Source organism: Emydura macquarii, unplaced genomic scaffold, assembly GCF_026122565.2.
Source record: "Emydura macquarii macquarii isolate MOO-44397 ecotype Brisbane River unplaced genomic scaffold, CSIRO-AGI_Emac_v2 contig_306, whole genome shotgun sequence".
Taxonomy (NCBI): Eukaryota; Metazoa; Chordata; order Testudines; family Chelidae; genus Emydura; species Emydura macquarii.
In genome coordinates this window covers 4,732,144-4,745,346 of record NW_027130443.1, presented here as the reverse complement: position 1 = coordinate 4,745,346, position 13,203 = coordinate 4,732,144, and the positions used below count along the sequence as shown (strand labels likewise).

At 60.4% G+C, this 13,203-nt stretch overlaps 1 protein-coding gene across 1 annotated transcript in view; it reads left to right on the top strand.

The window, feature by feature from the left end:
• LOC137159287 (unconventional myosin-Vb-like) overlaps positions 1 to 12,063 on the top strand; it is a 64,134-nt gene extending 52,071 nt beyond the window's left edge. The window contains exons 29-38 of the mRNA XM_067557448.1: positions 823 to 1,009; positions 1,420 to 1,513; positions 2,633 to 2,782; positions 5,101 to 5,252; positions 6,227 to 6,316; positions 7,827 to 7,977; positions 8,718 to 8,988; positions 10,066 to 10,240; positions 10,858 to 10,938; positions 11,227 to 12,063. Coding sequence (XP_067413549.1) covers positions 823 to 1,009; positions 1,420 to 1,513; positions 2,633 to 2,782; positions 5,101 to 5,252; positions 6,227 to 6,316; positions 7,827 to 7,977; positions 8,718 to 8,988; positions 10,066 to 10,240; positions 10,858 to 10,938; positions 11,227 to 11,385 — 1,510 coding nt within the window. The 3' untranslated portion in view covers positions 11,386 to 12,063. The remainder of the gene's footprint in view (positions 1 to 822; positions 1,010 to 1,419; positions 1,514 to 2,632; positions 2,783 to 5,100; positions 5,253 to 6,226; positions 6,317 to 7,826; positions 7,978 to 8,717; positions 8,989 to 10,065; positions 10,241 to 10,857; positions 10,939 to 11,226) is intronic.
• Positions 12,064 to 13,203: the final 1,140 nt, after the last annotated feature.

The following is a 13,203-nucleotide window of genomic DNA, read 5'->3' as shown; positions in this document are numbered from 1 at the left end:
GGCTTTTAATGATATAAAGGTCGTCCGCCCTTGGATATGCACACGCAGTCTCTGCAAACCTGGAATCACTTGTGTGGAGTTGATGCAGGAAGGCTCCCCTGTTGTTCTTTGGGTTTAATAGAAATTTCACTGAGCAACAAGCTTAGAAAAAGAGCTACAGAGTTCAAGGCAGCTCTGCTCCCTAGCTGGTACGGAGATCTGAACGAATTGGACTCTGACTTCTCAGTTTCCTTGAAACAATTCATTTCCCACTTCAACTTTTTCTCCCTAGATACAGGCTCTGTTAGATGAGTTGGTGTCTGTGTGGTGTCCCCCTCTGGGGTTCTTTCCTGTAGAGATTTTGCACAGATCTGAAGCATTCAACATGACCCCAGGCTCTCCTGTAGTGAGTGAGACAAAGGGCTCGGCCGTAGCTGGCTTGGACTGCAGCGGCGCTAGGGGCTCTGACACCTACTCAGCTCTTCTCACAAGGCAGGGCAAGCAAAATGTTTCCATTTTTCTCCTGAAGCACAAAATTGCTGGGACGGCAACTTGCCTCAGCTAGTCATGGCTTGATGAAAGCCCCTCTTGGAGAGGTCCTGTCTGGGGTTTGGAGCAGAGGATGGAGTCAAGTCTCCCGAGTCCTATTCCAGTCTCTGCCTTTTGACTTGCTGGGACTTGAGCAAGCTGCTTCAACCTCCGTGCCTCAGTTTCCCCAGCTGTAAAATGGGGATAACTTTCCTGTCTCACCTAGGCAGGGGCATGAAGGTTTGTGAGGCCTGCCTGACCTCCTGCCTGGCGAGCCCATCGCTGGCACCTCCCGGTCATTCCCCTTCCTTGCAGGCTGCTGGAGAGCCAGCTGCAGGAGCAGCAGCAGCAGCACGAGCAGGAGCTGGAAGGTCTCCGCCTGGACGTCTGCTCCCTGAAGCAGCTGAGCAAGCAGCAGCAGAGCCTCATCCAGGAGCTGCAGCTGCACCAGGAGGAAGAGGGGCTCCAGCACCAGATAGTCCAGCTGAAGAGAGAGAACCTGGTAAAAGGGGGGAGCGGTCCTGCTGGGCCGGGGGAGGGGAGGAAGAGGAGGTGAAGGGGGATGGTGGAGCATTGCGTGGCTGGGCTGGCGCTTCAGGGCTCGCTCCGGGGTCAGGCTAGGCTCCTGCTTTGAGAGCAGGCTGGTTGGCGCTCGGCATGCTGGGTAAACGCCCCGGGGGAGCATTTATTATGCCAGCTCTTTGACGGGGCATCGCATGCTGGCACTTGGCTGCCATGGAGGGGCCTGTGTGTCTGTTAGAGACAGTCTGGCCAGCCCTGCTTTCCATCTGCTGCAAGGCGTTCCCTAAAGAGGTCTTGCTGCTGGCCGGGGGGGTGCATTGGAAAGTGAGGAGACCTCCCGCCCCACCCCAGCACCAGTCTCCGCACTGTCCTTTCCCCTTGTGCCCCCAGGATCTGTCAGAGCAGCTGGAGAGGCAGGAGAGGAGCATGCTCAAACTTCGGAAGCAACTGAAAACCTCCATGAAGCGAATCCAGGATCTGACAGGCACGTGCATCCTATGAATCAATCAGCGGGGAGGGGGGCAGAACATCCTTCTTGGCGGGTCTAAAAGAATTCTGCCTAAATGAGGCCTGCTGAGCCAAGGAAGGCAGCACGTCCGGGGCGCCCAGCTGCACGCAAGGAGCTCTGCTAATGTCCGACCTCTGGGTTAGGAGTGGTTACCCATTCTTCTAGTCCGCTTTCCGTCAGTGGGCCCCGGCCTGCCACGGGGTGTCGCTACCCTTCCGTTTTGCAGCCAGGGAGCAGAAATACGCGTCTCGCTAACCGATTACCTAACACACTGGCTTCTCTTAGCTGCTATTCTGGGCTCTCCTGATGTCTCGTGTCCTCTCCTAAGAGGAAAGCTCCCACGCAGCCCTGCTTTAAATCTCCATGCTTTGGAATGGGCTGTGCGCCCCCAAATCCCTGCTTTGGGGCTAGCCAGACCCTCTCCCTAGCTGCGAACCCCAGAGGAACGCTAGCAAAGCCTGGTGAATTGCAGGGTGGGAGACTGCTCTGATGCAGTGGTGCCCTCGCTACTGCGGGGTTCAGAGTAGCAAGCACCCCTATTAGATCTGCCTCTTTCTGGCACTTGGGTACCCCCAAAGCTGAACGCGCAGGGTGCTCTGCAGAGCTGGGCGTGCTTTTGGCCGCGGTTTTGGAGCGGAAGCAGGGACGGAGCGGAGGTGCGGCCTGGGTTTGTAGGCATCTGATTAAAGCTGGTGGGTGCCCTGGGATGTGGGACAGTGAAAATTGGTTCGCAGTTTAACCTTTCACTTGCTTGCCTCTTAATTAGCCAGCAGCAGCTCTGCAGGGCTGCCTGGCATGTCCTGCAGCCACTTCCCTTCGTGGGGTACGGGGTGGGGGTCTGGTTCGCCCTCAGCCTGGCTTTTCTCTGCAACGTTCCCACCCTCCTGGGCCCACTTCTGCCCCTCCACCTGGCCCAAGCATCCAGCTCTGACTATCCCTCTGCCTGTGGGCCAGCTTTCCCGGCAGGAGTTCTGCAGGAAGGGTGTGAGAAGAGGTGGGATCTCCCAGTCCCCCCACAACTTTGGAGTCCGGTTACATGGCCCTGGGTCCAAGTGGATGCTTTGACTCTAATGTTCTTGCCTTTCCCCTGTGCAGCAAACGGAGAGGCCATGTGGCTGGGACAGAAGGTGAAGGTTGGAGAGACAGAAAGGCCCCTCGAGGTCCCGCAACCAGCTGCGGCATTTGAGGGCATGCTGGAGTGCAAAGCAGAGGATGAAGGGCGCCTCATCAGGACCATCATCACAGGTGGGGACTGGAGCCCCGCGGGCTGTGGGGGCTGAGGGTATGTCTGCACAGCAATGCAAGTCCAGGCTCAAGCCGAACTCTCTTGTGTCCACACACGAATTGTATTAACCATGATCCCAGCACCCTGCCGGGTTGGAGGATCTGATACTTGGCTTGCATCTCTGACAAAACATTGTCTCTTTTTAAAAAAGACTCCTTCGGATCCTGTTGCGCATTAGAGCAGCAGCAAAGGGGCCAGGGCAATGCCGAGCAGCAGATGCCGAGGCATCAATCACGCCGCGCACGCCCACAGCCGTGTGGTGATGGGCTCGCTGCCGTGCCGAGGTTGCACCTGGAACGCGGCGTGCCGAACGCCTGATTGGCCGGCGCTCACAGAGCAGCAGCGGAACTGGCAGGCTGGGATTGATGTGAGGAGGGATGAAATAGGACTAGCGTGGCGGGATGACAGGCGGGGTGGGAGGGAAGTGTCTGAAGAGAATCTGCACTGGGGGGGGGGGCTAGAAAATGGCTCTGGAGCTGGGAAAACATCGAGTTGCAAAATGGATCGATGGAAAACAGGGATGAACGTCCCCTTTCTGACCCACCCAGGTGAAGCCTCCTTGGTCAGGTGTTTCGGGGCCTTGTTCCCCAAGCTGCTCCAGAGCTTTCATGTTGCACGTGGCTTTCTAACCACGCTGCCGTCTCCCAAAGAGAATCTGGGGATGGGACGTTCCCAAGGCTTCACTAAGTGCCTCTGCTGCTTCGCTGTCCACTCTGGCTCCCCTTTCCCACAGAGCACTTAGCACTCATACTGCCATGCATCCCAGCCTCTCTGAATGCTTCTCTGAAAACTAGCCTGCCCCTAGAAAAGCAGCCAGTTCTGGGGTAGAGCATGTCAGTGCAGAACACTGTATTCCATTGAAACATCAGGGATAACGCTGGTACAGCAGGCAGAACATGGCTCTGATAGCTGGAATCCAGCCAGGACGCTGGGGGCGAATGTGCTGATTCTAACAGAGCTGTGAACGTGAGACTGGCTGTGTTTGGTTTGATGCCGTCAGTGACGGCAGGTGAGGCTGAGCTGCCTCCTTCAGTGGGGGCCGGGATCCAAAATGGGAGCAGGAGAAGGGGTGACGGAGTCTTTAACAAAGAGCCCTGACTTTGAAAAGGGCTGGGGATTTTCTGCCTGCTAACTCGGGTTAGCACCGACAAGAACCACATCTGCCCCGACCGTGCCCACGTGGCAGAGCCGAGAACTGCAGCCGTGGGGTTGGGGGGGGGCCCCCCCCCACACGTTTAATTTCCATCAGGTTGCCATGAGGCAGCCCCCAAGCTCCAGGCAAGCACTGGATGTCCTCATCGTGAAAGGAAGAGCCCGGGAACAGATTCCAGGCTCTTTCCTCCAGGGACCGGGCGAGCAGCAGCCAGCAGAGCGTGCACCCACCGGCACTGGAAGATACTGAAATACCACTGGCCCCCCTGAGTCTGGGGCTGGGATGGGGTGTGAAGGCTCCTCTGGGGCCAGTGATGCTTAGCTGTTGCATATCGGGGTGTTCTGCCAACTGCAACGGGGGCACCTGGCCCAAGGCACTCAAACAGCACAGGCCCGGCCCGCTCCCAGCCTGCGACGTGGCTGGCTCCTGGCTGGAGCAAGGTGGGGGACTCGCGGCCGCCCCAGAGGCTGTGTAAATAACCAACTTGAGCAGACCAGGCCGAAGGAGCGTGCGAATGGCAAACTCAAGCTGGGGTGGAGCAGGTGAAGAGCAGCACCTGGCTGAGCCGGGGCCAGAGGTGGGATCGCTGCAAGGGGGTGGGTCGAGTGGCTGTGCTGAAGGCTGGCTGGAAAGCAGCATGGGGGGCTGGGCGGAGATGAAGCCCCGGTGAGGGTCTGGGCGTGCAGAGGCGTTAACGCCGTCACGCTGCATCGCAGACCTGGGTGTTTCCAGCCTGGGCCGTGCTTCACTAAGCTCAGAGCCGCTTGGCTTTAACGGAAGGGGGGAATGTGAAATGAATCAGACCATCTGGCTCTGGATTGACTGGGACTTTGGATGTTGAAGAGGAGGATGATGGGCCCAGTGTGGGGTCAGGGGGCCTCTTGCTGAAGACAATAGGAGCGATGCTCCTTCTGGGGCAGGGGATTTGAAATCGGGGCATTGAATGCAGCGGCTGTTGCATCCCACCTGCATTGCCTGCTGCGACCTCTCCCCTCTGCAGCCGCCGCGGGGCGGGACCCAGCTGGGATGAGGGGTGCAGTGGCTTGTGGCCAGGACCTCAGTCTCCTGACTCTGTCCTAGGGAAGAGGCCATCACGGACTCAACCGTCCCCTTCTCGCCCTGCAGATTTCAAACCTCAGCACAGCCCCGGCGCCCTGCCCGCGCTGCCGGCCTACGTCCTGTTCATGTGCTTCCGGCACGCCGACTCCGTCCGTGACGAGCACAGGATCCGCTCACTCTTCGCTGCCACCCTCGGCGCTATCAAGAGGGCCGTGAAGGTACGGTGTGTGGAGGGGCCCAGCAATGGGGTGGGGGGGGGAGGTCATGGCCCTCTGTAGGAGATTGCCAGCTTGTTGAGGGGCTCCCTACTGCTGGCTTGTGCCCCCCCACCCCATCTTTCCATCCCTCCCTTGCTTCCAATCTGCCCAGAAACACCCCTCCAGACCCCAGACGTGTCCCTGTGTGGCCTGCATGGAGGGCAGGGAGTTGCTAGGTATCTGTAATGCCTCCCTGACTGGCTTTTGGAGGGGGCAGGAAGCCTCACCCTGCTACTGCAGTATTAGTTACGCGTAGCGGGGGGGCCCCGTCAGCTTGGGACTGGCTCCGGACAGTGCCAGTCGCCCTGCCCCGCTGTGGGAGGAGAGTCCGGGCGCCCTGCTGGAGGCGGAGGGCAGGGAAGCAGGCCGGCTCCTCTGGGGTCAGCCAGCGGGAGCCCGGGGCTGCTGGGTTTCTCTCTGGCCGGAGGTGGCTTCGGTCGCTGAGGGCAGCCCTGTTTCTCCACTCCGGGCTGCCAGCAGGGAGGGCTGGGCTGCTGCCGCCTCCCTCTCCGGCCCCACACCCAGGGAGCAGCCCGGAAGACTCTGGGGGAAGGGGGGAGAGCTCCTAGCTCCCTGGCAAGTCTTGCTGCGGGGTGGCTTTGCTCTTCCTTTCTTGCTGGTGGGGCTGGCTAGAGGATCCCAGCTGGGATCAAGACATGCTCTCACTGCAGGCCCTGCTCCTGGGGGTGCACCGAGGGTAAACTTGGGGGGGGGCTCAGATACCCTGCTGTGGAGGGGTGCCCAGGAGAACTGGCAGTGGGCCATGGTAGTGCCTGCTCCCCACCCACCCACACACCTGCTGGCTGCAAGGTTTCCTCGTGCTCCCTGGAGCTGCCAGAGGGCTCCATGTCCCTCCCCCCTCCCCCCCTCCGGCTCCAAGTCCACGGGGCCCCTACCCTGCTCTGATGGCTTGTGTGTGTGTGTCCTGCCTGTAGAAGCACAGTGAGGACTTCGACGTGGCGGTGCTCTGGCTCACCAACACCTGCTGCCTCATCAACTGCCTGAGACAGTACGGCGGGGACCAGGTGAGGGCCCGGGCTCCAGCACTGAACCCAGCCTCCCATGGCAACACCAGCATCCCTGAATCCCCGGCGGGAGGGGTGCTGCAGAATGGATCACAGCTGGGAAGCAGTGGGTAGGGGGCTGGCACCCCCGTGGTGGTTCAGGACAACGTGGGGCTGTTTGCCTTTAATAGGCTCCTTCCTCCACCCCCCAGTTCCTTCCCAGACTCTGGTGGCCCCGAGTCCGTTCTTGGTGCTGGCTTGTGCCAGAAAGGCCTGTCTTGGCCCACTGTTTGCTTCTGTGTTTGTCTCTCCCTTGGGGTCAGTCACTCCAGCCCTCAGCCTCTTGCTGCCTCAGGCAGGATCTGTCCAGGCCATCGTTTTGCTGCTCCAGGGCTGGGTGCCTTTGGTTTGCACTGCCCTGCATGTACTGGGTCTTTGCCTGCTATATTGCACTGCGGACTGGTCTGAAACCTGCAAGGTGAAATTCAATAAGGACAAGTGCAAAATATTAAACATAGGAAGAAAAAATTCCAACGCATAACTACAAACCCGGGAATACCTAGCTAGGCAGAAGTCCTGCTGAAAAGGATCTGGGTGTTTTAGTGGATCACAAATTGAAGGATTCGTCAATGTTCTATAATGCAAAAAAGCCAGTGTTCTGGGGTGTGTGAACAGGACTCTCCTATGTAAGACACAGGAGGAAAGTGTCTCACTTGTCATGCTGGTGAGATCGCAGCTAGAATCCTGTGTCTAGCTCTGGGCGCCATACTTCAGGACAGGTGTGGGTAGATTGGAGAGTCCAGCAGAGAGGAACAAAAATGATCGAAGGTTTAGGAAACCTGACCTTTGAGGAAAAGGTGAACAAATTGGGCATGTTTAGTCTGCGGGAGAGGCTGGGATCTGATGCTGATTAGTCTTCGAATATGTTCAGGGCTGTTATAAAGAGCACGGTGATCAGTTCTCCATGCCCAGCCTTCAGTGGATTAGAAGTAATGGGCTTAACTTGCAGCAAGGAAGATCTAGGTTAGATATTAGGAAAAGCTCGCCAGCTCTCAGGGCAGGTGAGCTGTGGCAGTGGGGGTGGAATGCCAGTCACTGGAGGCTGAAAAACAGGTTGGAGACACGCCGGCAGCGATGGCCTACGTTTGCTTGGTCCTGTGGCAGTGCTGGGGGCTGGAGTCTGACCTCTTGAGGTCCCTTCCAGCCTGACATTTCTAGGATTTCATGGTGAACCACAGCCAGCCCCATCTGGCTTCAAACTGGGCAGAAGCTGATGGCCCTGGGGAGGGGGGGCTGTTGGCTGGGTAGGAAGAATCTCCCGCCTCCCCCCCCTCCCCCCAGTCACAAAGGGTTCTCCTCAACCCTCCCGGAGCCCCCGAGATGGTGCTTGGGATCAGCATTTTCAGGGGATGCTTGGAGCTGGGTAACCCTGGGCCAGTCCCCTCTACCATGGGAATACCAGGGGTGGCTCTACCGTGCTCCAGCACCTCTGTCCACATGGTCCTGGAGCCTGCCCGTTTGCTGTCTGCAGAGCTACCGGCTGGCAAACACCCCCAAACAGAACCAGCACTGCCTGAGGAACTTCGACCTGGCCAGTCACTGCCAGAGCTTGGGGGACCTGGCCATCCACATCTACCAGCAGCTGATCCGCCTGGCACAGAAAAAACTGAAGCCCATGATTGGTATGTACTGGCTGGGCCTGCGGGGGGCGCTGCGCTTCCGGGCTTGTGCCTCCCATGTGCTGGGCAGGCTGGGAGTGCTCTGGACACAGGATGGAGCTGTGCTTGAGGGGGAGAGCAGGGGAGGCCTGGCTCCTGGTGTAGTTCTCCAGCCGGCTCTGGCGTACCTTGGTGCTGGCGCAGGGCTGCTGTGGCTGGTGGAAAGGGGTCAATGGGGGCTGGGAGGAGCTGGCATCTTGAGAGCAAGTGGTCCCTGGCCCCCTCAGTGCATGTTCAAGGGGACCCCCTTATCTGTCAAGTGACCTCTGGCCATTGAGGGTAGCCAGGACCCAGCTGGGAAAGGGACCTGCCACTTAGCTCCCTCCGGGGGGGGGCAAGGAAGGGGATTCTCTGTCCACTCGCGGCATTTGCTGGACAGGGTGCGGGGTCTCTGCCGTGCCAACCCCGTGAGCTGGCGTTGGGCGGGACCCTGCACCCGCTGAGTGTGGGGTTCTGGTGCTCCCATGACACGGGCTGGACCAGGGCTAGTCTGAGTCCACTCCAAAGGGCGAAGAGATCAGTGCCCAGCATGTGCCCAGCCCGGTGGGGCGCTGAGCGCAGAGCCAGCTGCAGCAGACGGGGCCCTTTGCTACCTGGTCCCTGGGGGAAGGGGCTGGGGTTTCAGCCCCCTCCTGCTCCTGGCCCTGGCTGGCCGAGCTGCGCTCAGACTCTCAGCCCTGGCTCTCTCCCCTCCGTCCTGCCAGTGGCCGCCATGCTGGAGAGCGAGACCATCCAGGGCCTGTCGTCGGCCAGGCCCCCCGGCTACCGCAAGCAGCCGGCTGCTCCCGCCTACACGCTGGACTCGCTCCTCCAGCAGCTCAGCTCCTTCCACGAGGTGCTCCAGGGCCACCAGCTGGAGCCTGCGGTCGTGGGCCAGGCCTTCCGGCAGCTGCTCTTCACCATCAGCGGCGTGGCCCTCAACTACCTGCTCCTGAGGAAGGACGCCTGTTCCTGGAGTCAAGGTGTCCAGCTCAGGTCGGTGCGTCCTCTCCACCTCCAGCTTGGCCTCAAAGCACGTCTGCCGGGGGGCTCGATGCTGGCCTGGACTTGTAGCAGGGAGATCTGGGGCTGGGCCAGGAACCCCACCTGCCACCTTCTGGAATCTCCCCCTGGCTACAGCCACTGTCCACGGCTTTGTACCTCCTGACCCAGGCCTGGCAGTCGCAGCTAGTCTGGCGGCTGGACCCAGGTGTGTCCTCCAGCAGACGTAGTGGCCAGATCCTGGGACTGGGAGCCAGGCCCTCCCTCCCTCTCCTTCCTCATGGAGATGGTGCGAATCCCACCTGGCCGGGGTGTTGGATTCGCAAGGTGGTGTCGGTGGAGGGGGAGGAGAAGCTGGAATTACCAGGCTCCTGGACGGTGGGTGGCCCATCACAGGTGATCTGCACCCCTCAGTCTGAATGCATTTATCCTCCCGACACCCAGTGCAGGTGGGGGAACTGAGGCCCAGTGAGATTCACCTGAGATCTGTGGCAGAGTAGGACTCAAACTCAAGTCACCAGAGCCTCGGGCTAGTGCCCTATTCCCAGGGCCACCCTTCATCCCACCCAGCTGGCTGGGATCTCCATTGGCCCTATGCTGCTACTGACGGTTCTCCTGCTGGGCCGAGAGGGGGTAGCGCCGAGCGCGCCTGGCATAGGGACGTCCTGGCTGGCCGTAGCTCTGTGGGTACATCCTGGCTGACTGGGTTGTGGGGAGAACTGGGCCCAGCTGAGTGGAAGGGAAGATACGGCTCAAGATGGGGCCACCCTCTCCCTTGTGTGGGCAGCAGGGAGCCTCATGCTGGGCAATGCGGCGCCTTGGGCGGGTTGGCAGGGGTGGGGATTGAACCTGGACGTGTGCATCTGAAAGCACCTGCCTCTGGGTTGAGCAAAGAGAGACCCGAGCTGTAGCAGCTTCATCCCCGCTGTGGTCCTGGCAGCTGCAGAGCCACCTCTCTGTGGGCAAACTACACCCGATCTCCCCCCCGCCAGCATCTCTGCAGCTGGGGAGGCCTCCACCAAGCACCTGTTCCTCCGGAGCTGGGCTCACAGTGCTGTGGGTCTGTTCCAGGTACAACATCAGCCAGCTGGAGGAGTGGCTGCGGGCCAAGGGCCTCCAGCAGAGCGGCGCGATGGAGGCCCTGGAGCCCCTCATCCAGGCCGCCCAGTTGCTGCAGGTGAAGAAGGCGACGGAAGAAGATGCGGAAGCCATCTGCTGCCTGTGCACGGCCCTGTCCCCTCTGCAGGTAGCTGTGGCCATGCTCAGAGCTGGGCGGGGGGAAGCGGAGCCCCCTGGAAGGGACGGTCGCTCCCCAAAGAAAGAATAGTGGTGGCGGGGGGGCAGCATTTGGGAAACTGAGGCTTGAGGGGATCACCCAGCCCATGAAGGTGAAATGCTTGGGCTGCCCAGGCAATTGGCTCGGCCCAGCCCAGCTGAGGGGTCCTGTCTAGGGCCCAGGGCCCTTGCTCACTCTGATGCTAATGGGTGGGACCCCTCTTCCTCCAAGTGCCCCAAGCTCTGCCAGCCAGCTGCTTGGGGTTGCCGCTCTGCTCCCCTAGGACTCGCAGCTTCCTGCAGGGCCTGGCCCGGGGACCAGCCGGGCCCTGTGTCGTCCTTGCTCCATGAGGGAAGCCGGCAGAGTTGGCTATGTTGGTGGGCTTGGAAGGGACCTAGGACAGAGTAAACTTCAGCCCAGCCCCTGCTCCCAGCTGGGTCGGCTTGAGGCCTATGGCCTGGGCTGGAAGGGAACTTGGGTACGTTGCATCCTCTGCCGGGTCTTGCGTCCCATGCACGCAAGGTGCAGACGCCTGGCTGCTGTCTGACCCTCAGTGGCACCATCCCCTCTGCGATCCCTCCTTGCAGGTCATGAAGATCCTGCGGGCCTACACCCCCGCCGCCGGGCTGGAGGAGCGCGTCAGCCCCAGCTTCATAAGCAGCATAGAGGTGCGTGAACCTTCTGTACCCCCACCCCACACTGTGTCTGGAGGGGGGCTCTGTGTCCTGTTCCTGTCGTCCCTTAGGCCGCCGTGTTCCCTGCTCCGGGGCGGGGCAGCTTTATGGCATCCTCACGCTGCTGGTCGGGCAGCCGGGTCGCATCACCGTAGCCTGCTGCTGGAGAACTGGGGTGGAGAGTGGTCGGGTGCTTAGCGCCAGCCCTGGTTGCGTGGAGGGGGGCTGGGGTGGGTGGGGGTGAGAATTGCTGGAGAATGAATTGATTGCATCTCTGCACAGAACCGACTGGCTGCTCGAACCTCAGCCAGCCCCTGCCAGCTGCTGGTGGACACGGCTCACCTGTTCCCCGTGCACCTGCCCTTCTCCTGCTCTGCGGTGCAGCTGGATGAGATCTGCATCCCGGACAGTATTAACCTGTCATTCCTGACCCGGCTCTGAGCAACGCCACGATGAGCCTGCTGGGGGAGGAGTGGTCACACGACCATGCGTCCAGCAGCCCGGGCTGTGGGGGACAGATTGCCCTGTCTGAGGGTGGTAGAAATGCCCCTTTCCTTGGAGACGAGCCAGCGACTCCGGGATGAAACTCAGGGGTGTGGGGATGAGACTGTTGTACCGAAAGGATGCTCTGAAGGGCTCCAGACACTGCAGGGGTTTTTTTTAAATTCAAAACTCCTGCAGGAATTTCCTCTGCCCAGCTCTGCCGCCCTCCCCCGTCCTTACCCCAGGGCTTTTGGCAAATGCTGTGCACAAGTGTAAAGGTGCTTCCCTCGCACGCCCAGGGCCGCACGCCCAAGCAGAGCAGGGTAACGTGGGCCTCCCATGTAATGGGCTGAGCATTTGCTGACTCTTACCCAACTCCCTTCTAACTATGGCTGGGTTCTGGGGTTTGTCCCTTCTCACTGCAGGCAGCTGCTCTTGGCCCAGTACCACTGGGCATCCGTGGGTCTCTCTGGGGAAGATAGTTCCTCTGCCCTAGCAGCTGAGGGGGTGAGGAGAAAAGCCAGGCCTTGGGCTGCCTCCCCATAGCCAGCAGGGGGGCGCTTCCCTAGGGCCTGTGTTCGGTGAAATGCTTTTTTAACAAAATGTGTCAAGTGAATAAAAGTCTCTTTAATAAAATGCTGGTGGCTCGGCTCCCTCTGCTTCCCGCAGGCCAGTCGCCTGGCTCAGCGTCATGGGGAGAGGTCAGGCAGCCTCTCTGGGTGTCCGGCAGGGGGGCATGCTGCGAAGGGAAGGAGGCCAAGCTGATGCAGATTGTTGACGGAGGAGGAGGGTGTTAGGAGCTGCAGCTCCTTATGCTCTGTCTAGAACTCCGGTCACAGGCTTGCCTCCAGCAGGCCGGAGGCGATGTCCTTGACCTCCGATACAGGCCCTTGCACTAAAGTCACAAGGGGGTTTAGCCCGCACATCAGGAAAAGTTCTCCCCATGTCAGAGGGGAGAAATCTGGGGCAGTGGATGAGTCTTGGCTCCACCTCTGGACTAGAACCCAGGTGGCCTGGGCAACAAAGGGGCCTGCACACTCCTCCCCACTAGTGCATGAGTACCTGAGCCTGCCTCTGTCTGCCGCTGCTTGCAAGGGCCTGGAGAGCTGGGGAGGAATGTGCAGGCTCCCCACCCCTCTGGGACTGTCAGTGGCGCATGGCACGCCAGGGCATCTAGTCCCCCTCCTCCCCCCAAGCAGGGACTGCTGTTCAGGGGTGGGGTGGGGTGGTGTTAAACCAGGCTCTGAGCAGCGGGAGCTCCCAGGGCGCAGCACGCCAGCGCAAGGACCCTTCTGGGGCAGCCCTGGCTGGAGTAAACGCTGGATGTGCCCCCTGGCTGGGCCTGGGAGCGAGGTGCCCAGAGGGTTTAGAGCCCAGCTGTTCATTCCCCTCCTCCCAGGAACTCTTCCACCCCCAAAGCACTTCCTGCCCTGGCCAGCTTCAGGCCCGGAGGCCTGGCCTGGCCTCTCCCCTAAAGGAGTCCATGTTGCGTGGGAAGACGGGCGAGGGGAGGGGGATGCTCTTACCCCCGTTCTCCAGCTCAGTAAAACCTCGGTGCTGGGAGAGGCCGGGGCTCAGGGGCCTGGGCTGCTCTGACAGCACCAGCCCTGCAGGGCCGGTCTCTCCCTGCTGGGAACAGCTGGGCCATGATGGTTGAAGGTTCCTAGTTCAATGCCTGGTGTGAGGGGGTCAAAGCTAAAGGCCTGAGTCTCTGCAGCGTGAGAGCTACCAGGGCTGGGGTCCAGGATGGGACATGCCCTATGCTGAGCAGTGGGT